The 21,582-nt window shown below is 46.3% G+C and overlaps 1 protein-coding gene across 3 annotated transcripts in view; it reads left to right on the forward strand.

The window, feature by feature from the left end:
- The window catches only part of RBM6 (RNA binding motif protein 6), a 57,344-nt gene that overhangs the window by 23,022 nt on the left and 12,740 nt on the right, over positions 1-21,582 (forward strand). For all 3 annotated transcript variants that reach the window (XM_017820052.1, XM_017820053.1, XM_017820054.1), the window contains 3 exons: positions 18,418-18,492; positions 20,067-20,127; positions 21,389-21,457. In XM_017820052.1, the coding sequence (XP_017675541.1) occupies positions 18,418-18,492; positions 20,067-20,127; positions 21,389-21,457 (205 nt within the window). The remainder of the gene's footprint in view (positions 1-18,417; positions 18,493-20,066; positions 20,128-21,388; positions 21,458-21,582) is intronic.

The raw sequence follows: 21,582 nt of genomic DNA on the forward strand, positions 1-21,582 counted from the left end.
AGGAGAGTTATGAGTCAGATTCAGAGCTGTGCATCTGCAAAAATGTACTTACAGTTAATGAATCTTCACAGCTGGGGTTTCAAAGGTCCTGCTAAGCACTCACATTTGCCTCTATTTTGAGTTACAGAGGTATTGCAACTTACAAAAATGTTTTACAGAAATAATTCTGTTGCTGGGAAAGAGCCTGGCACATTCCCACCGGGGTGGTGGTGAGGAGCATAGAGAGAGAAGGCTCCGGAATTAATTATTACTTTTACCATCAGTGACAACTTCTATTTCCCCTTCAGTGTTGCTACAATTCCCAATTTATTTTGTTGTCACTGGGGAATCTGTAATTATAGATGACATTCCTTTTAACCAAATGCCTCTCCATATTCTGCTGACATGAAATAACATCTCCCTGCACAAGAGCAATCCCCAAGTACCCGGGAATTTGAGAATACCTCTTTTTCCTATTGTTGATGCCTGCTCTGCCCCTTCTCCTATTTGGAATATATAGATTTGGGCTGGTTTGGTCCATTGCTATAGCAAAGAGCCTTTAGGCACCAATCCTTAAACTAAACTGAGTTCCTGGAGGTGCCCAGTAACTCACTGCACATACGTGCCTGGGAAGAAGCTGTGGCTGGCGTTCCACTGCTGCTTACTCTGACCTCCCCAGCAGCAATTTCAGCAGGCAGGCTGGGGAGTGTTTTCCTGTGGTTCCCTTCCAACATTCAGGCAGGTGCTGCCAGAACCCTGCTATTGGCAGGGCTAGTGGTCCCAGCCATGCACTCCACCAGTTAAAAACTGACAGGGTATGAAGTCTTCCAGTCTTCTTCCTGCTATACATGTCTGTGTGTGTGCAGAGGAGACCTGGAAGATGGAATGTTTGGAGAGGATCATCTCCAAAGCCTGCATGTGCCAGTCTTCATGATGTTTCAGTAGACCTACAGTAGTTAGTAATTAGTGAAGTTAGAAAGGTGGGTTTTGGGGTGACCCAAGTTATTTGCATTTGGTCAGGAGAGCCGTAACCTCTGGATTGCCCCACATAGGTTAACTTCTCTAATTTGCTTGTAATTGAACATGAAAAAGAGCCCTTCTCATTATTTAAAAAAAAAAACAAACTAGCAAGATTTGTATCTGACATACTGCAAGGGCAGATAGGTGACTTTTAAGTTCTCACTAAGAGCCAAATAGAGATATCCAGAAAGGGAGTTATGAATACAGTTGTCCTTAGAGAATAGATATCCCATTTTAATGACTTCCAGGGTAGAGTTCTAAGATGGTCTCCTTAGATTGAGAATCAGTCTGCATTTTTGCAAGCTGCAAAACCTGTGTTAGCTAAGACACAGATTCTTTGATAGTTCAGTTATTTTCAGAAGGTTATCAGCTACCCCTGTCAAACTCAATCACTTGGGAAAGCATAAATAGCAAATGACATCCTGGTCCCTTTCTAGTCAACCTGCCTCTTTCTCAGGCATCTGCAGACTGGGAATAAATAGCTTGTGCAAACCTAGCATTTTTGGATGCTGTTTGATGCCTGTTGAACTGTCCCTGCCTGAAGAACAATTTGCTACGTCCCTATATTGTGTAATCCCCCTACCATGAAATCCTTTTGTTTTACCCAGCACCTGCTTAAGATCATTCCCAAATCTATGAACTACAGGTTTACCAGGTCCAACTCCCTCTATTCAGTAATGTGACACATTCATGTGTGTGTGACCGGTGAGATCTGAGGGGGCTTTCTGTTACATATATTGTGATAAGGAAACATCCATCTTCTATGTTGCCCTAATTTTCGAGGAGAGTTTCATTCCACTTGTATTAATTGCTGCAGCTAAAGTAATGACAACATCCCCCTTATTAATTGCTTTGCTTTGTTGATTGTTGCATTGGCAATTTATTCCAGCTCCAGGGTCCCCTCTAATGTGTCTGAAAGGTGCTGGGTCGCTGTTATTCCCATTGTGGAGGTGCTGGGCACCAAGTTCTGGCTCTCCTGCTGGCTTTGGGGGCTGTTTGCCCCAGCAGGGCAGATGGGCTGTTGAGTTGTTGTGCAGGACCTGGGTGCAACTCTCGTTGCAGCCTCATGGTTGGTGATGCTCCTGGTGGCCTTTTGTTACATGCTGGCTGTCGTTTGAGTTGTGTGAGACCTCTCTTCTGTCTGTGAGGAGCTGCTTTTCTCTTGGGGAGAGACAGGTATTTTGAATGGAAGACGGGGTTTCTGTCTGCTAAGTCACATGGTTTCTCCTAAATAATCCTTCCCTCCTTTATTTTCGTTTTTGAAAGCCTGGTGATGTGGCATTTGTCTGACTGTGTTTTCTTTGGCACCCTTTTGACACCCTGGTGTAGTAGGTGTAGTGCTCCTGTCTGGGGGCATCAGGTTGGCTTCTTGGAAGCAACTTCGGGAATACATCCCGTGGCTCTTCTTCTCCATATGTGCTGGGATCTCTTTGCACTCCTTCATTTGTAGAAGAGATAGACACAACAAGATTGTTACTGGGTGTGAGAAAATCAGGTGGGACGTGAAGTACCCTTCGTGTACTGTCGCGTGTCATAAAGGCAGCCGGAGGAGGAGAAATGGAGGGAGCCTGTCTCCGCTGCCTGGATATTTTACTGTTTTCTCTGAGATGGAGATGATTGTTACACATATGCAAGCAGGAAGATTTTTTTTTTTTAACCTTAGGAGCAAATGGTTTGTCTCGCTGACTCTGTAGTATTGTCTCCAAATCCTCTCAGGCCTCAAAGGTAGCAACACTGGCCGCGTGAATATTTCCTGGGTTTTGTTGCTAGTAAGTAACAACTTTGTAATCCTTTCCTCCTGTTTCTTGAGTAAGAGGGTGAGAGAAGAGCTATAGCATGAACTTTTAAAAACACATACATCATAAATTATTGCGGAGGTCTCCAGGTGCGTGTTAGAGTGGTCATTCCACTTCCTGCACTGAGGCTAGAATGTGTCAGAGCAGTTTCCCCTGCAGCGCTGTCGTGGTTCAGCTTGCCAGGCACAGTGATACCTTCATTCCCTGCTTGTTTCTTACTGGGGAGGGTAAGAGGGATTCTTACTGGATTTTGTGGGTGCTCACTTGAGCGTGTCTCACCCCTGAGCAACTGGAAGCATCAAGTGTGTGTTTCTCCTGCTCTGAGCCCTTGTATCCATTCACTGCAGTGCCTTTCTGCATTCCGTGTGAACAGAGCTTCTGGTGCAGATCAGACTTCACAGGCTTTTTGCTGTAGCTGTTGGTGTTAAAATCCACAAGATGCTGTGACAAGCAGGCAAAGCTTAGGACTTTCTGTCCTGAAAACATTTGCAGTAACAAGTCACAACTCTGTGTGGCTTCCCAGTTAAATACAGAAGGAGCATGTGGTTATCCTGAGAATGGAACTTCTCCTGTGACCTGTAGCCAAGGAGTATTTCTTGAAGCCTGTGGTGCAAGAAGTGTGTTGCAATTTGTAAGAGAAAATCTGTGTCCAGACATCAAAAATAATTGTTTTCCTTTTGATAGGACGTGCCGAGTTATAGAGTCAGGCATTTTTTTCTAGAATCTGCCAAATGCCCCTTGTAATGGAAGATGACACCCGCCTCAAATGTATTTTCACGGGCTGTCTGGTATCCATAATTTATCCACTTGACAATGTCAATCCATCTCTTTAGCTTTAACCTGCAGTCGAGGGTGGTGGTAGTGGCAGTTGAGGGTGTCCACAAATAAACTGAAATCCATTTGTGTGTTAGGCTGAGGGTGCTTGCTTTTGATCTGTCCTCCTTGGATCACCAGCTGATCTTCTGCTTTTCTTGTTGCATATTAGGCGTGTGGATTTTGCTCAGGTTGTATCTTTGCATATTTTTTCCCCTATTAAGCTTGTCCTGCTTTTGACTGTGTGGTTTTCTAGAATTCCTTTTGGAGCATGTGTATAGAGAGGGAAAAGGCTTGTATACTTACACCTACACAGTGTTTCTTCTATAAACATCCTAATGGTTTGGGAAACATGCACATTGTGGAGGAATTTTTATGAGCCACCTGACCTATGGAAAGTTCCCTCCATAGGCTAGTGGGTGAGTGCATTTCCAGGCAGCAGAGCTGATTTGGGTTTTTTTTTGTGTCTGATTCAGTGTGTGACCTGGTCACGAGCTCAGCCTGGTCTTACATCACTGAGGCTTGATGTGTTGAGTCAATCATCTGTTCGTTCCCTCTTGTGTCTCACTAATCACCCCATCGAACTGGCATTTAATTGGAGTTGTAAGCCTCTCAGATCTGTGTGGAAGTCTGCAGTGGGAAGCTCCTAGTGCTGGGCAGACACTTGCCTGTGAATAAGCAGTTGGATCTGCCTGTGGTGACCTGTGACAGGGCTGGGTGTGTGGGTGTACATGTGTGTATCCTGTAGGGATGTTGTGATAAAGTGATTTTTATCTGTGTGCTGCAGGGACCTTCTTTGTGCAGAGAAGGGTGGCTTTTGGTGTGAAATGTAACTGCCAGAAAGTTCTGGTACCGAAAATGTTTCTCTGGACCTTCTCTTCTGTCTTCTCAACATCTTCTGTCATCTCAGCTGTTCAAGCTGTGTGAATCCTCTTAGTCCCCCTTCCTCTGGCACAGAAGGTTGTAAGAGATCTTCTGCCAGAGACTTCACACACTCTTCCTTCAGCCAGTGGTAGCTGCCCATCAATGAGTTTTTTCTAGCCCTACCCAGATAAAAAAACTACAACCTCCTTCTTGGCAGCTCTGTCCTGCCTTGCCTCAGGAAGCAAAGTATGCTACGCAAAATGTTTTAAAATAAGTTCACTTTTCACTGGGAGAGTTGTGAAACTGCATCTTTGTGCTCTGCTTGTGTGATTCCCAGCTTGCCATGTCCCTCTACCTTCCTGCTCATGCTCCAAAATCCTGTCCTCCTTTTTCCTTCAGCCTCACCTTACCCCTGTGATGGGGATAGTACGTGTTTGCTGCTGCTGAACTGCTGCTCTGCAGTGGGATTGTCCCATTGAACAGCTTCTGGGTGAGCTGCCTGGAGCATGCAGCAGATGCTTCAGCAGGACTTCCTTGGTCTCTCTAGTTGTTGCTGGGGACGTGTGGCCCAACAGGGTTATCTCAGGACTCAAATATTGCTGTATATTACAGAATTATCTATTCTGTGTGCTGAGGTTGGCTTGGGCTGCTGTATAAATAGGTTGTTCCACATAAAGCATCCCTCCCTGCCCTTCTCTAAAATGAAACTGTTCTGGCCTCTGCACATTTCTCTTTTGGTGATGGGTTTGCTGGGAGTTTTTGCCCGTTGACACTAAGAAATCTGTGTGATGAGTTCACTCTGAAATACCCATTCTTTCCCTGTAGATTGTAAATGCCTTGTTAGTCAAGTTCTCTGTTGGAATGGATGTTCTTTTTACAATGCCAGAAGCTCGAGGGAATAATTGTGATTTCCTGACATTTGTTTGAATAACTTGATCTATGAGTGGTTGACAAGATAAGTGTCCAGTCCTCTCTGGTTGATTGATGGTATGATGTGATAAATCTGTACTTGCAGAGCATCACTCACTGCTGTTGGGCAGCCAGAGGTTGGATGCTCACTCCACTGATGGCTCTCAGTGAGAAACCACTGTGGGACCTTTGGTCATGCCCAGCATGGCTGTTGTAAAAATAGGAGGGACTCGAAAACTTCTGCTTGTGAATCCAAAGTGCGATGTGTACGATGGGTAAGTCTGCTCTCTGCCCGTTCCATAGGGCTAAAGTTGTGTTGTAGAGCACCCATTGGCAGAGCATTCCTAAGAAATGGCTTTGATTTGGTCATTGCCAGCATGCGAAGCGTTTTCCTGAGTGATGTGGCATCTGGCACACTCATCCTTTGGACTCGTTTGTAGGTGAGATTTTGCCTTGAGCTAGGAAGGATTGGAAGTAGTCCTTGGATGCACGGGCAGGATACAAATGCCACCCTGTCGTGTAGCTGTCAGGTCCTCCCCTCCTAACGTGTTAATGGAATAGTTGTGCGACAACCAGGAAATCTTAGTCATAGATGCTACGCAGAGGTGCAATTTCACCTTTAAACGGAGAGTGGTGGTTTACTGCTGGCTGCATTTCCTTGTTGGTTTTTCATTGTGCTTGCATTCATGATTAGTTGATTTTCTGTGAAGATCTGTAGAGACTCTAAATATATCCTTGTGTAACTGTTTGGAAAGTGCGTATCGTTGTAGCCTCAAAGTGCTTCAAAGGAGTGTGGCAAAATCAGCGGCAGGATGGATCGTGTGCTGCTGCAACTGATAGGTTGTGTACGTGGTCAGAAGGGGATTTTGGATTAGGATGTAAAATCCCTTGATCAAGCTCCCGTATGAAAGTAGTAGGACTCATGCCACTAATTTGCTTTGATGCTTTTGAAGTCATCCTTTAAGTAAGCTGGTGACTAATAGAACTGGAGCTGCACTCTCAGAAATTCCCTCTGTACTCTTAGAAGTGGATGGTGCTGATGATATGACTGAAGTGTCTTAAGGGAGATGAACAGGCAGTGAGAGGGGAAATGTCTGTATGGGTTCAGTTTACATGAATCAAGGCATCTCAGTGAGTGCACCATAACTTCCATTTCCAGAGCAAGACCATTTTCTCTCACGGTTTTGCCATAATGGTTTGCACAAGACCCGTCATCGTGAACGAGACAACACAAGTTGTTGGGCTGAGTCCAAAGAGTCCTTCTTAGCCCAATTCTAGCAACGTCGAGGGGAACACCAGATATATTTTACAAGCATATGAGCCAGATTATAATGCTAGGACTCCATCTGGACTGTTTTGATAAGTGGGAGCACACCAAAATGTTGCAGTTTTCACTTGATGAGTCGTTGTTGTGAGCTTCAGTCTCAGAACTGTTCGTTCATGCTTTTGTGCTATCTTAGCAGCAACTGCTTTTCCGTTTCTTGGTGCGCTGTTGGTGTTGGATTGCGGGAACAGGAAGGTAAAAGACTGAGTTGAGGTGGAAAAAAAATGACAAACTGCACACTCCCTGGGGTTAAGGAAGGCAGAAGCACTGTTTCCTTCTCTTCAAAGAGATGGTCTGCCTGCTTTTCTGCAGAAATTAAGCATGTTTTTTGTATAACTATGATTATGATCGTGAGAGAGAGCTGGAATTCCATTCAGATGTCGATTTTAGTCTGTTTTCTTCCCAGTTGAGCTTGTACTGGATCTTTTCAATGTAAATCTTGGAAGTTTGGCTACCTGGAATTGGGGTACATTCAAAAAAAGTACCTTGAATTTTGCTATTTTCTGCTCGAGTTATGAGGCTCACACATATAAAAGATTAAATTCAGATGTTTCAAGTTTGAAGACGCAAGATCAAAGCTCTGGCAGGCAGCAATTTTTATTTGTGAATTTCTGATTCCATTTGACTGTAACTGGGCTGTTAATGCTCTTGTCTAGAAATGAAATTATTACAGTGGAAAATGGGGGTGGCACGCCTATGTGGACTATTGTGTCATTATCCATCAATCACAGGCAACAAGGAAACAGGTATTTAACACAGGAGGACACAGAGTTATTATCCACCCTGTTCCCCTGCAAGCCACAGGGCACCTTCAAGACTCTTATTAAAGCTTTAATTCCTATGGAGATCACAAGAAACCCTGTATGCTACAGGATCAGAGATTGGGAGCTTTGCTGTCATTCTGCATCTGTGCAGGACAAGAAAACATGTGAGATGGAAGAACATCAAGAGTGCTGCCAGACAACAGCCCTCTGTATTTCTGAGGGAAGGCACAATCTTCCCTGATCCTCTCTTGTCCAGGGGAGAATTTCTTCTTCCATCATATCTGGGAACCTGATAACCCAACATGTGTGAATGGGACAGCCACTGAAAGGTCCTCAGTACCACTGTTGGACCAGCTGAATCCTGGCTATGATTGCTCCCAGAAGAGGGTCACATGGGAAAATCCTGAAGCTGTTTTGTACAAGGAGACACAGGAGGGAGGTGGAAAGATCTTCCTGGTTTCTGCAGTGACAGAAGCTGTCTGATGTAAAGGAGGGTTCTGCCTTAAGGTTTGTTTTGCGGTGCTGTTGCACCGTGTGTATGTGTTGACAACTACCAGATGTTGCATCCAAGTGTCCTCCTTCATCTCCATTGCTTCAGGCCACCTATAAGTTCAGTTAGTTATGTCTTCCCCAGAATGAACAAATAGCTTCCAAAGGATGGGTCTAAATTCAAGTCTGTCATGTAAAGAATTACGTTTTTAATGAGGGTCAAAGCTATAAAGCTGTAAACATGATATTTAAGTATTTAAAACATTGCAACTGTCTTTAGAACAAATGGATGAGAGTAATTCTCCCCTGCTTTCATAGACAACAGGGGAAATATTAGTTTTTTGTGATGTACAGTCCACGTCTAACCAGGAAATTAGCAATATCCAGATGGGCTTCATGAACCAGATTTGAGCCAGGGTGGCATTTAAAGCCCAAGCAAACATTTGGTGTACTTTTCCATCAAGGATCTCAGGAGTAGAGTTAACAGAGAAAGTAATTTTAAGTTCTCAGAATCCCAAGATGTATTTTCGTACACATAATACCAGGTTGAGAAGTCTCACTAAGAAGCTTTCTCACAGTGCAAAGCTGTACATTAATGATATGATGACTAAGGTATTTCACTGTTTATAGCCTTAGGTTTTTGAAAGCCTGATTGATTCTTCCCAAACTGTGATATCACTGGAGAAGAGAGCTGAGGTGGTTTGGGTTTTTTTTCCCCTGACAAGGTGTTCTTCTGCGCCTGCTCCGTGTGGGATTGGTGTGTGTTCTCTGCCACTGCCACCTTCTCTGCCCATTGCACTAGCTCGTCTCTCTTTCTTCCTTCCAGTGTGTACTGGGCCCATCACTAAATTTAAGAAGTGAATTCCAAAATGTTTCATTGGCATCTCTTAGTGACAGGCAAATCCATCTGATTCTAAGAGGAGCAGCTGAAAGCATCACCTCTCCGATGCTCCAGAGCTCACTGCCAAGAGGTGAGTGGCACACAGGGAGCTTCAGGCACTACCTGTGCCTGTCTGCATGGGCCAGTCTCTCTCCTGAGCCACTAGGTATTAAATCCCAGGTATTAAAGTCCCACAAGTGGTTCAAGTGACAATACCTGAGCCACCCACTACTGTGGGGCTTATCTGACTAGTTCGAAGAGGTGTCTGTGCATGTGGTTTCCCCTTCCCAATCCCTTAGGAATTCAGCCAAGCTGAGGCACTTCTGACACAGCAGGGAATCATGTTCTCCTTCCTCGGTGTCAGGGTTATCATAGGAGCTGCTGTCCTGCACACTCACCTCTCTGGCTATACTCTCCCAAAGAGCTGAGGTCAGCCACCAGAGCCTCGGAGCCTGGATATTTACAGAGGAGAGTCACTTCTTCTGCCTCTTGCACCCTGAGAAGGCACTGAATTCCTTTCTTCAGCAGTTCTGGCAACTGGCTAGGAAGGAGGGATGTGGCTGTACCTTTGGATGTGCAGTGAAGTTGTGTGGATGAACCTCTTTAACCCCACTGCCTGTAAAGGAGGAGCTGCTGGGCCCTATGGGGAGCTGTGACACCCACTAGTGTTATGTTGCACCCAGCTGGGCTGGCAGGAGAAACTCCTTCCAAAGGCTCAGATGACTGTTCTCATGCTGTGCCAGGTTTCTTGGGCAAATCCTGACCCAACAGGTTAAAGCAGCTGTTTTCCAAATCAGCTCCTAAGAAGAGCTCTCTCAGGAGGCAGCGCCTGCTCAGATGTAGAAATCGGTACAGGTGCCACTCTGAAGAAGTGCCAGCTGCCTTGTGGTTCTGTCCAGGTGTGAGTTTTAAGGATCTGGATTTAGCTTTTGGACAGGCCACCTCAAGGTCACGGTGATGTGCTGGGAATCGTCACTGAGATGTCACAGGTAAGTATTGCACTGCTGGTGCCTTTCCCTGGCAAATGGCAGGGCTCTTTCTTTTACCCTGTGGGAATCAGTGTCAGGCACCCACTTTTGCCATGTACTCGGAATTTAGGCATGTTGAGAAATTATGTCTCCAAGGACAAAACCCTCTTTTATTCAGAGCTGCTCCTTCTCCTCAGGGTTTTTGGATCTTCCTTAGCTCTGAGTGCCTAAGAAGTGAGTTTGGAGGCTTGTCTGGAGGAGCCTCTGGCCTGCTCTCTCCCCTGTTTACAGTTGGTGTGTTCTTTGCAAATGTTTGCTGCTGCACAGAACATTCTACATTCTGTTCACCATGGAGGTCAAGCTGTGTTGGAATTGGTGTGTAATCCCACAGGTAAAAGGACATGTGTTTGTTTGGGGTGGGGTCTTTAAATGCTTAATAGGTTGAATTGTCTAGGAATAAATTTACCCCTTTAAGGCAGAACCTTCCAGTCTGGCTTTTTTCCAGCATGATTTTACATTGAAATTGGTCTTTAGTGTTTTGATATTTGTGCTTCAAATCTATGATTAAGGAGCTGGGTCTTTCCTCATTGTTTCCCAGCTTCCTTATGGCCATTGCTAATTGTAAGGTATCCCTGAGGGAGGTGCACAGGAAGGTCCTGGGCTGGATTAGTGCATTGTGGTAATGGAATTAAGCTTTATATTGTTTAACAGTGTGATGGGATGAGATGACCTTTCAGGAAGAAGGTGGCTATGTAACAAAATATTGAGAAATATGTCCAGGTCAGTAGAGCAGCATTTTGGAGAGAGAAGGGAAGCCTCTGTATTGGGAGCAAATGAAGTCTTTGGAGCAGCTGTTCAAACACAGTGTCCATGCAGTAGCCCATGATAAATCAGAAAAGGAATATTGATGAGGCAGAGCCATGTGGACCCTTCCCTAGAGCCATCTATGAATAATGATGCTCAATATGCTAAATATTTAAATATTCTTAAGTTTTGATAGTTTAAGTATACTTTTCAAATTGAGGATTCAACCTGATCCATATTTTTTTGGGAATGAGTATTTTATATAGAGTCATTTAGGTTGGAAAACACCTTTAAGATCATTAGTCCAACTGTTAAAGAACATCATAGGCATGATCTCCTTCACTTACCCCATTATAAGGCCTTAACCATCCATGCTTCTCTTTAGCTGTGGAGTGGGAGCACCAGAGCACAGAACTTGCCCCCTTTGAGCTGTTATCTCCCAATGTCCCCCCATCCTCAGTGTCTGAACTCTAAAAATCCTCTTCTGACAACTTCATACTGTAAAGGAAAGGCTCTCATTTTAAAATTTCCACTTTTTTTCCAGTGATCCTGTAAGCTGATCCACAAAGGTGCCTTCTTAGAGGGCTGAGGGGAGCTTGAGGTCGGCATTAGCTGGGCAGGGTTAGGGCCCTGAGTGGCAGGTGAAAGTCCACTTGGCTTCACTGGATCAAAGAAAACTTTCAGATGTGTTGAAATCTCCTTAAAGGGTGAAATGCAGAAGCCATTCATATCACCTACCTTCCAAAGCTGGCCCCAGAGCATGTGAAGTCCTGGGCACATTGCATGTTTTCCCAAGCTGCGGCACATCACTGTTATCCTTCCTGGAGCAGTGACTGGGAGCTTGCCTGTACCCACTGTTTTGGTGTTCTCAGAGCAGGACTGAGAGTGCTGGCAAGCGAAGCAAATGCTGTGTTTAAAAGATAAGCACTTTGAGAGTCCTAACTTGGAAGTGAATTGGAGTTCAAAATTCAGGCATTAAAATGTAGAGAGCTGGCATAGTCTGAAAAGCAATTTCTGTGTATATTTGCGAAAAGGATGTCAGTGGGGGGAGATGAGCTGTACGAAGATACTGGGACTTGCTTAAAAGGAGTATGGCTGGTATCCAGGGAATTTAGAAACCGTAGGAAGAAAACTGGAGGTGTCTCAGCAGGCTAGCTGGGGTGTCTGTGGAAATAAGGTACTTAAAGGATGCAGACTGGCACCTTCTGCTAAAGGACAAATGGCCTGGATAACCAGGCAGGAAGGGAGGCCTGAGGAGGGAGCAAGTAGAAATGGAAACTGGTGTGTCACGGTGGATTGTCCCAGTGCAAGTGGGTAATGGGTTTTGAATAAAAAGAGTTTGAAAAAGAGGTGCTGAGAGCTATCTGGGATAAAATAATCCTTATATAGCATCTTAATCTGTTACATTTAGCTACCAAATCTTTAGGACTCTCTAAGTTATCCTCCTAATGCCTGAGTTCTGTGTTAGTGCCAGTTTTGTTTCACGTGTCCATCAGTGGTGTGCCCGAAGCCTTGTTCTGTCAGCTCAGGATGGATGGTGACATCTTTGGGCTCCCAATCTCAGGCCTCTGCTGACCTTGAAGACCACGAGCCCTGAGCATGACTTGCTGGATAGCATTGGATCTCTGTTGAAATAAATGCCTTGCTGCTACATGCTTCAAGGTGATGCCACGTGCTTTCAGCTCCGTGACGTCGCCGATGCCTGGGAGCCAAACATCCCGCTTTCCGGGTGACCACTAACACAACGTTTATGTTGTCAGTTGTCATCTCAGTGTTAATCCTGATAGAAATCTGTAATAATAACACAGGGCAAGGTTGTTTGGATCCATTTGGTAACGTAACAATTCCTCAGAGACCCATCACTCATCCGACCATCCTTTCCCCCTGTATATCTTGAATCTTCTGCCTTGCTGTCAGCCACTCAGCAGTAAAGTACTGGACACTGCTAAGATCAGGCCAATAAAAAGAAATCCCCGACCTGCAAATGCTTAGGGAGCTGGAGAAGGGGGCTGAGAGCCTTGGGGAAAATCCCTGTACACGAGGAACTCGCCTGTGGTTAGTGTTCCTGTAGGAAATGCCAGATTGCTGCAGTACCCTGCAGCAGGCTGGATTGCTCTTGTTTCTTCAGCTCTCCGTGTCATGCTCCGTTTTCTAAATGTTTAATTACAGATGGATTGTGGTTTTTGGATTCACAGCTTTTCTCATCTGCTCTTTGTCAGAGGTAAGCAGATGTGCTGCCTGTTGCTCTGTAGAGTTGTACAGCAGCTGCGGATGAGTTTGGAGATAAAAACTTCTGCATATGGAAAAAACAGGATGAGAAGCCAGTGTCTGTGGCTGAGATGATCTTGTTTTGAAATACACCCAGCTGGAGTCTTTTTCTCCCAGGTGTTGGCACTTTGCTCCATCCCAGGAAGGTGCTGCCTCCTCAATTCCACAAGCATCAGGGGAAAGAATTAGGGAGACCTCTGGGACCTTTGGTGTTTGACTCCACCTGGCTGCCTGATTTGAAGATAAATACCTCAAGGGAGAGAGCCCTGTGCTCTCTCTGCCAGCTTCCACCCAGCCCCTGCAGGGAGCTGAGAGCCATGCCAGTGGAATAGGATGCCATTACATAACTTACATTGTGTGGCAGTTGGGGGTTGTTGAATTTGCATTTATAATCCATACTCAAATAGGAGCAGAACCTGAAAACATTCTGATTTGCAGTTCCAGTTAGATAACCCGACTTGTGCTGTCAGCTGCTTGTCTCCCTGTGCTGTGCCATCCGGGGCATTTGGAGGCCAGGACTGGAATATACCCTGAGGATGGTGAGAGCTTTTTGTTCTGGGAAGTACTGCTGGGACCGTGGGCTCCCTCTGCATTCCCAGACTGCCTCCTGGGGTACTGTCTGAGCATCCCCAAGGCAATAAACACTAGTTGTTAATCAGTTTAAATAATTTTTAAATGATGGATGTATACTGATTTTTGAGTAACCATCCTAATTATAGTAAATATGCGTAAGAGGGCTGAATTAACATCATGTAAACGAGGTTAGTTCTGGTATTTTAATGTGGCTGCTTTGCTGTGCTGCCTGTAAGCATTCTTGTGTCATGAGCTTTGTATGCAGTTTTTTGTGTTCGCAAAGGATATTTCCAGTTAATTTTTAACATGGTAACAATGTCAGTCTTCTAACTTCATTATTATTCAGTGAGAAGGAGACCCAAACCCTTCAGTTCACGGCACAGATATTTTCCATTTAATCAGACCATGAACAATACAAGGAAATAATTAGCTGAAGTGGTGTTTGGTTTTGTGCATGAGCCAGCTGCTGGAGGAGGTCTGAGAACGATTCACTTGTGGTGCAGGCACCTCCTGCACTGCCTTGGTTTCTGCTCTGTGGTTGTAGCCAAGAAGAAAAGTTCAGTTTGCTAATCCTTGCGGATTTGGGTGCTCTGTAGCTGAGCCTTGGTTCTGTTCCAGAAATGACCCGCGGCGCCCCAGGTGTGTCATCGGTAAAGCTGAGACTGACAGTAGCTGTTCCACTGAGTCAGGTACCCCTGGCTTTCCTTGTGACCAGGGATGATGGCATGCTGTTCCCATTCCACTGGAAGAGCTGGAGTACATTCCTCCACAGCGGTGTTGGTTGCTACATCCACATCTCCGTGCGGTGTCGCAGTCCCTGTGGTAGCTGCTGGAGCATGACCCGTGAGGTGGAATATTTGGAGAGCTGTCAGCTCATTGTTCAGAGGCTCCAAAGTGAGATTTTACTGAAGGTTTTAATGTTTGGATGGATTCAATTAAAGCAGAAGCCTGGTTTTATTTGAGGGACTGGCTGTGCTCCGAAAGCTCTCCCTCCATGTTTCCAGTTTTCTAGGTCACTCTTGGATGCTCTAATTTTTTTCAGAGAAACAGTTAGCAAAAGCTTTGACACTGATGATTTGTATTCTGTCATCTCAGTCTTGAGAGCAAAGAGATACTTTTTTGGCAAGTTCTCCCCCTCCTCAGCCCCCAGTTATCATCATTAGGAGGCTGTCAACAAGCATGAAAAATCCCAGCGTGCCAACTGTAAATGCTAATTGACAGACAAGCAGCTGAAGCTTGTGCAGTGCCTGACCTGCAGCAGGCTGTCTCCTGGCCCTGGCAGTAACTCCTGTGCTTCCTTAGGAAGCAGGATCAAAGTGCTTTGTGCTCATGTACCTGCAGTGCTCAGCAGTGAGTCAGCTGGGCTCTGTGCACAGCAGTATGACTGCAAACAGGTTGAACTACAGGTGAGCTAAAACTAACCTTATGAGTGGGCATGATGTGTGCTAGGAGTGTGGTCTGGCTTTTTTCTTACAGTTAGACTTACCTTTAGCCTTTAGATCCTATTCTGGTATTCTTTAATGCTTCTTTTGGGGACAAAAAGCTTGGAAACTGCTCCAGTTAAAACTGGAGTTTTGGTGGCAAAGCCCTGTGCCCCGCTGACACAGTCTCCAAAGTGCTTTTGGATGGATTTCATCACCTTTGGATGTCATGGCTAAGGGATTTTCCCCTTTCTTTCCCTCTCTAAAAGTAACCTGTTCCTGTGGGGTTTGTCCCTGCTCAGTGGAGAGCTTTGAGACGTGGCTGCGCACTGTGTGTGCTTTCTGCAAACGGGCTTTGTGGTTTTGTGGCACTGCTCTCTAGAACCACCTCATGGTGGGATTGCTCCGTGGATCAGCCTGCTGACAGTAATATTTATGTACTTTGCCATAGGGCTGATTCTTTAGTAGCTGAAATGGCTGGGACTGAATTGTATCACTTAGACTGGAATCCAGTATTGCATCGCCAACAGACCTCTAAGCAAAAGAACATGTATAGCTGTGTTTGAAAGGTATCAGACAGTAGCACAAATCATTGCTCCCAGCAGTGAAGCCCTGATGCTCTGTTTTGATGAATTTGGCAATTCAGAAAACAGTAGAATCTGCTCGTGCCCTTGGAAATCTGGGCATTTCCATGGCTGAGAGCTCTCTGTGCTAGTACTGCAGAGCTGTGCTGCCTTTTAAACCCTTTGCTGGTGAGTCAACTCTGTGTTTACTGCTAGTTTTGAGGGGGAGGTTCCTGACTGGGAGGACCAGAGAGACATTTTTGTAGCATTCTGATTTAGAAAGAAAAAAATCAAGCTGCTCCGAAGTACAGAATGTTAAAAATCCAGGAGGATTAACGGGCAGAGAGGTCCAGGATAAAATGACTGATTATGGAAGAGATTGTTCTAGTCTCAATACCAGACAGTCCAGGTGGCATACCTTGGGCTTACCTTTATTTTCCCCCTCCAGCATTGTTCCCTGAAATTTTCAGAAAATCTTTGTGATTTCACCAAGATCTGCTCAGTTGAAAGTGGTGAACTGAAATTTAAGAGTATTATCCAAAACATTTTGCAGAGTAAAGGAAGATCTAGATGAAGAAGAGTAAGCAGTGACAGGGACTAGAGGAAATAAAGGTTCTGAAAATATTTGGGATGGAATCTAGTAACAAAATGGGGAAATGGGGAGTTTAAAGCCACTGAATCCTGACAATGTATGTCCTAAATGAAGGACTCACTTTGGAGTGTTAAATCATGATTGCAACCTTGAAAATTACTTTATCAAGAAGAAATCAGTGAGAGAGAGCATGCTGAAAAAGTGAGCAGGCAATCAGCAGGGTGTTTGGGAAATTAGGGAGTAATTATGCAAGTGACACTTTCTGCAGCCTCCAAGAACGGAATTTGCAGAAGGGACCAGCACCACATGCACTTAAGTACCATTTTCCATAAACCCAAAAATAATCTTGAGGCTTTCTGGCAAGGTTTGTCCTCAGTGGCTGGTAGAAGGATGAAACTGTGGGACAGATTGCCCCGCCAGAGGAGGTGTTCTCTGAGTTTCCTTGTTTCCCAGGCTCTAGGCAGGGCTGCAGCTGCCTGCTGAGGAGCTGCTGTTCCCAAGGACTTCCCTGGGCTCAAGCTGCAACTCTGCTTGTGAGGATGTGCACCGTGCCTTCTCTCCCTGCCTCTGCTCGGCGGGTCCTGAGGCACACGCAGGATTCCAGCCTGCTCTTGGCACTGCCCGTCTCTTGAGTGTGTGATGGGATGTGATGGGTGCCCTGCCTGGGACAGGGAGCATGTCCACCTCAGAGGGACCAACAGTCCTGGTGGGACAGCCTTGGTTTTCAATTCTCTTTCTCACTTGTGTTTCTTCATGTGCCTTAGAGAAGGTGCAAACCATCTCGTGGGCATGTGAAGTGGGCAATGCTCCACGCTGTGGATTCTCCAAGGATGCAGCACTGTGCTCTGGGTGCACACACCAGCCCTCAGCAAGGTACAGGAACAGTTCATCTTCTGTCAGGCAAAGGCAAATCTGTGCTGGAAAGCAGTGCTTGGGCAGCTGGGTGGCAAGGAGGAACCCCCCAAAGTGTTCAAGCCATATAGGCCTGGTAGGAAAGGATGGGTTTGGTCCATAAAAGGCAGGATGTGCAGAGGGGAGGGTGTAGAACCCCTCCTCACAGGGCAGCGTCTTTGGTCTCCAATTTTTTCTGCTGCGCGCTTTTGTGGGAGTTAAAGGATTGTTGTACTGCCACTCAGTGATTCCCTCCCATGAACTTTTCACTCCCACTTTACATATTCCCTAGCATCTCCCTCACGTTCTGCAGAGCAATTCATGCATGGGTGTATCATGACTTCTGAATAATGACTCTGGGAACTTTTCTCAACTTCATGATTTGCACTGGGGGCTCTTGTGTGATGAGGCTACTGGGTCAGAGTACCTGGGAACCTTCTGACTCACCAGAGGTCCCCAAAATACCTGGGGGCCATTTACAGCTCCCTGACATCCACCTGTACCATCCAGCAGCTGCTCTCCTGGGACTTGGGAGACCTGGGTCTGGATCTCATTGCCAACACTAAGTCTCATTGTGGTATTGGGCAATACAGGCTGCGTGGTCTGGCAGTGCTTCCAGTGACAGGAGATGTCTGATGCCTCCAGTGACAAGAGATGTCTCATGGATGGCTCTCTGCATCTGCTACTCAGCCTGCATCCTGCATGCCCAGGTGTGGTCTGTTGTCCACAGCAGATGAGAGCCACCAGGAATCCTTGCTGCTCACTGCTTTGGTGGGCTGCTCCAGGCAGCAGCTGGGGGACATGCACCTTCATTTCACCCTTAGATCATCATCTGCATTTCAGCAAAGCTCGTGGGTTTGTTGGGCTCCTGGCACCTCTCCAAAGCATCATGTGTGGATCTGGAAGCAATGTGTCTTTGTGGGCAGTAGAGTCCCTCTGGTGCTGCTCAGGTGCTCGAGGCCACCCCCATGAAGAACTGGCTGCAGGACCAGAGACCTTGTCACGTGCTGGCATATTTCTCTGGAGGAAAGCCATGGTTTCATGAGGGACATGAAGACTAACCCAAGTATGAAAATTCTCTCACCTCACTAGCATTTTATCTCATGTTCCTCCTCGAGTAGCTGCCTTGAGGCCAGCCTTGTGGTGGCTGGTGTGAGGGAGGCTGCCCAGCTGCCCCTTGCCAGCACGTGGACAAAAGCAGGTTAAAGCAGTTTCCCACTCTATTTACTTGTCTCTGCTCTTCCTGGGAGGTGGCCTCTCCTGCCTGGTTCCTCTGGAGCTGACACAGCTTTGTAGCCCTGTGCTAGAGCAGGGCACAGGCTGTTTTCCCTCCCACTTCCATGGCAAAGCTCCAGCTGACTGAACCAGGAGAATTCCTCCCCCTTTCACCCTGTTTTACTTGCAAAGCCTTTAGGAACCAGAGCTTTAACCCCTTCCTTTGCCTCTGAGTGATCTGTGTGTGCCGAGCACATTCGTCATTTACCCCCTTGTCTCAACAGGGAACTCTTTCCATCGGTGGCAAAGAAGTGACCCTTGAATACACTCCGTGCCCAGAGTTTTGGCGCTGCAAACGTGTAAGTATGTGCTCAGAGCTGTGTTGTACTTCCCCTGCTGGCACTCATGGCAGTGGCAGCTCAGAGGAGTGTTAGATACTTGCTGGGTGGCTGAAGATCTCTCAGGGTAACGAATGCCTGTCCTGAAGCTCTTGCCTCTTCTAAACTGTGCTTTTCCCTTCCTTGTTTTTGGTCCCATCTCTGAGTGCACATTGCTCTGGTACAGGTAGCCAAGGTTTTATGCACAGAACAGCTTCATCCCTATGCAATGGTTCCCTTTTAACATGTGAGGAAAATAGCATGTGGATCCTTTCTCCTTTTTAAAACCACAATGAGACAGATTCCAGCAGCCGGAATGGAACTGGCTTTCACTTTGGTTCATGTGTGTAACCACCCTTCTGCCTCATGCAGGAACCTGTGATACAGCTCTGAGTGTAGTAAGTGAAGCGGGGAGGGAAGCATGGAAGTGGATCCAAGTCCAGGCAGCAGTTAGTACAGGCTGGAACTGGCCCATTTCTGGGAAGGCACAGTTGCTTGTTCCTATGCCCTCTCCAAGGTTCTCCCAGAACAGGAACTTTGGGCTGCAGCAGGCTGGGAGTGATTTCTAGAGAAAGAGCAGGGATGCTGCCTGCATTTCCACTGACTACAGACCAAGAGGTTGCAGCAGGGCAGGAAGGGATTGGTTCTAATTAGACTTCCACCTTGATCGTGGATCACCCTGGGCTACAGAGAGCCTCATGCAGGCTAACTGGATCCACTCAGCTGCCAGCAGAGCTGTTGCTCACCACCTCATCTCAGCTTGCAGTGCTCCAGAGATGAAGTAGAGACAGGAGTTTCAGGCAGTGGTTTCAAACAGCTTTCAGTGCACTGACAGGTGGCTGCAGTGTATGTCCCCACTGCTGCTGTGCATAACCATGGCCTGGAGGAGCTTCCTTGTGCCCCAGAGCATTTACAAGGCTTCAGTTACAGGAAAAAATTGGTATGAAAGAGAAGCAATGCATTTACAAAAGCTTAAGGAAGAAGTTAGAATGCTATGTTCGGAGAGATGGCTGTGAAGATGGGGCACTTGCTTTCTCCATGATGGCTCTGGGTGGGATAACCATCCAAGCATGTACAGCTCTGCATCTTGGTTAGCAGACATCTCTCCATTGACTCTCCAAATTACATCAGTATTGACAGTTTAGCTCAGATAAGGACTTTTTCGCTGCTTGAGGTGCAAGTTGATGTTAGAGAATGCCAAGGTAACTTTTGATCCTTTGAATCAACATGGTGCCTAGCAGGGAGCTTTTGGTCCAGCGTCACTTGAGAGGAGGAAGGGTCCCATGTCAAGGACTAGTGAATAAATCTGCTGAGAAGCTGTGTGAAAACCCTGTTCCCAAGGCAATCCCAGTTGTGAGTCATATGAGCATTTTCCTGCCATTCCTGCCAAGGCTCCTGCTGCCATTATCCATCCTATCTCTCAGGATCTTGCTGTAATTTTTCCATGGCTTTTCAGGTTACTTTCTGAAAGCACTGCAAAGCCTAGCATTCTGGAGTAGGTTGTACCCACTGCCCCCAAAACATGACTTCCTCATGCTGTCCATCTTCCATTGCAGTGTAAGGTGTGCACTGTGGGCTACAGATCTTCCTGCTCCTATTGCAAGCTCCCAAGGGATGGTGAGTATGTCTGGTCCTATGTGCTTGGTCAGTTAAAAGTTTCATCTGCCCTCACAAGTAAGTTTTTCTTCTGGCTTCCCCATGGCATCCCTCTTGGTGGACTGTGTGGGAGTTTTGCTTCATTCAGACCCTTTTTGCCTGTCCACATTAAAGATGTTACATGTGGATGTGCCAGGTTCTCTGTGCTTGTGAGGCTCGGTGGAGAGGTGTCTTAGTGCACACAGCCTTTCCTTCCTGTTGCTTTGGCTTTGTTAATGGTGTGTGTCCCTCAGAACTGTGAGCTAGTACTGCAGGCCATAGGTGAGATGGCTTCCCCTCAACCCACCTTCCTTGGGAGATGCATGTTTTTAGTGTCCTTTTGAGATCTCAGATTAGGATCATAGAATCATTAAGGTTGGAAAAGACCTCTAAGATCATCAAATCCAACCATTAAGCACTGCCAAACCCATTACTAAACTGTGTCTCTAAACACAACATCTACATGTTTTTTGAACACTTCCAGAGATGGTGATTCCACCACTTCCCTGGGCAGCCTGTTCCAATGCTTGACCACCCTTTTGATGAAGAAATTTTCCCTAATACCCAATCTAAACCTCCCCTGGTGCAACTTGAGACCATTTTCTCTTGTCGCTTTGCTTGTTACCTGGGAGAGGAGTTTAGAGCTAAATCCAGGATTGGAATTGCTGAACTCACCTTGCTGGCTGTAAGAAATGCATGGAGCGGAGTTCTCCTCCAGGAGCTTCTCAACCTACTAGCACCCTTTTTGGAGTGGGGAGGCATGAGGGCCAAAACACGATTCCTTGAGGAACTGATTTCTCTGGGGAATACAGACACTCTGTAAGCTTTGACTCTGTATCTTTGAGCAGATACAGAAGGGCAGTACAACAACTGCTGATACACAGTTCTCCATTTACTGAAGCACCATCCCCGTGGTTGCGCTTTCCGTGTGCTGTGGCTCCTCTGTCAGCGTTGTGAAAGCAAAATTCACACAGCTGACCCGACACAACTGCGGGTTGTAATGAAACTGCTAAGGAGCAAGTTAAACAGAGCCTTTAAGCTGCTGTGAAGACAGATGGTGGTGCATGCTTCTTACTGACCTGCTTTTCCTGGTCGGGAAAAGGTGTAATAAGGTAGTCCCTCTAGGACTGGGTGAAACAAAACAGCTCTCTAGGCATATACAGCGGTTACTGCAGCTGTGTGTGAGTTCTGACATGCTTTGTGACATGATTGTGAAATGGACTTTAATGTGCCTCTCTTTCAGGGAGCAGAGCAGGCCCAGAGTCCAGAGGTGGTGCTGAGGGAGAGGACCCATCGGCTGAGCAAGAATTCAGTAAGAGAATTGCCCTCCCCATCTCCGGGGTCATGCTCATGCCTGTGTGATTTGCATGGGCAGTGTTTGCAGCTGCAGGCGCAAAACTGGTGTCATATGCAAATTTTACTTGAGGTTCTGTAGCC

The sequence above is a fragment of the Lepidothrix coronata genome, unplaced genomic scaffold, assembly GCF_001604755.1.
Source record: "Lepidothrix coronata isolate B3197 unplaced genomic scaffold, Lepidothrix_coronata-1.0 Scaffold78, whole genome shotgun sequence".
Taxonomy (NCBI): Eukaryota; Metazoa; Chordata; class Aves; order Passeriformes; family Pipridae; genus Lepidothrix; species Lepidothrix coronata.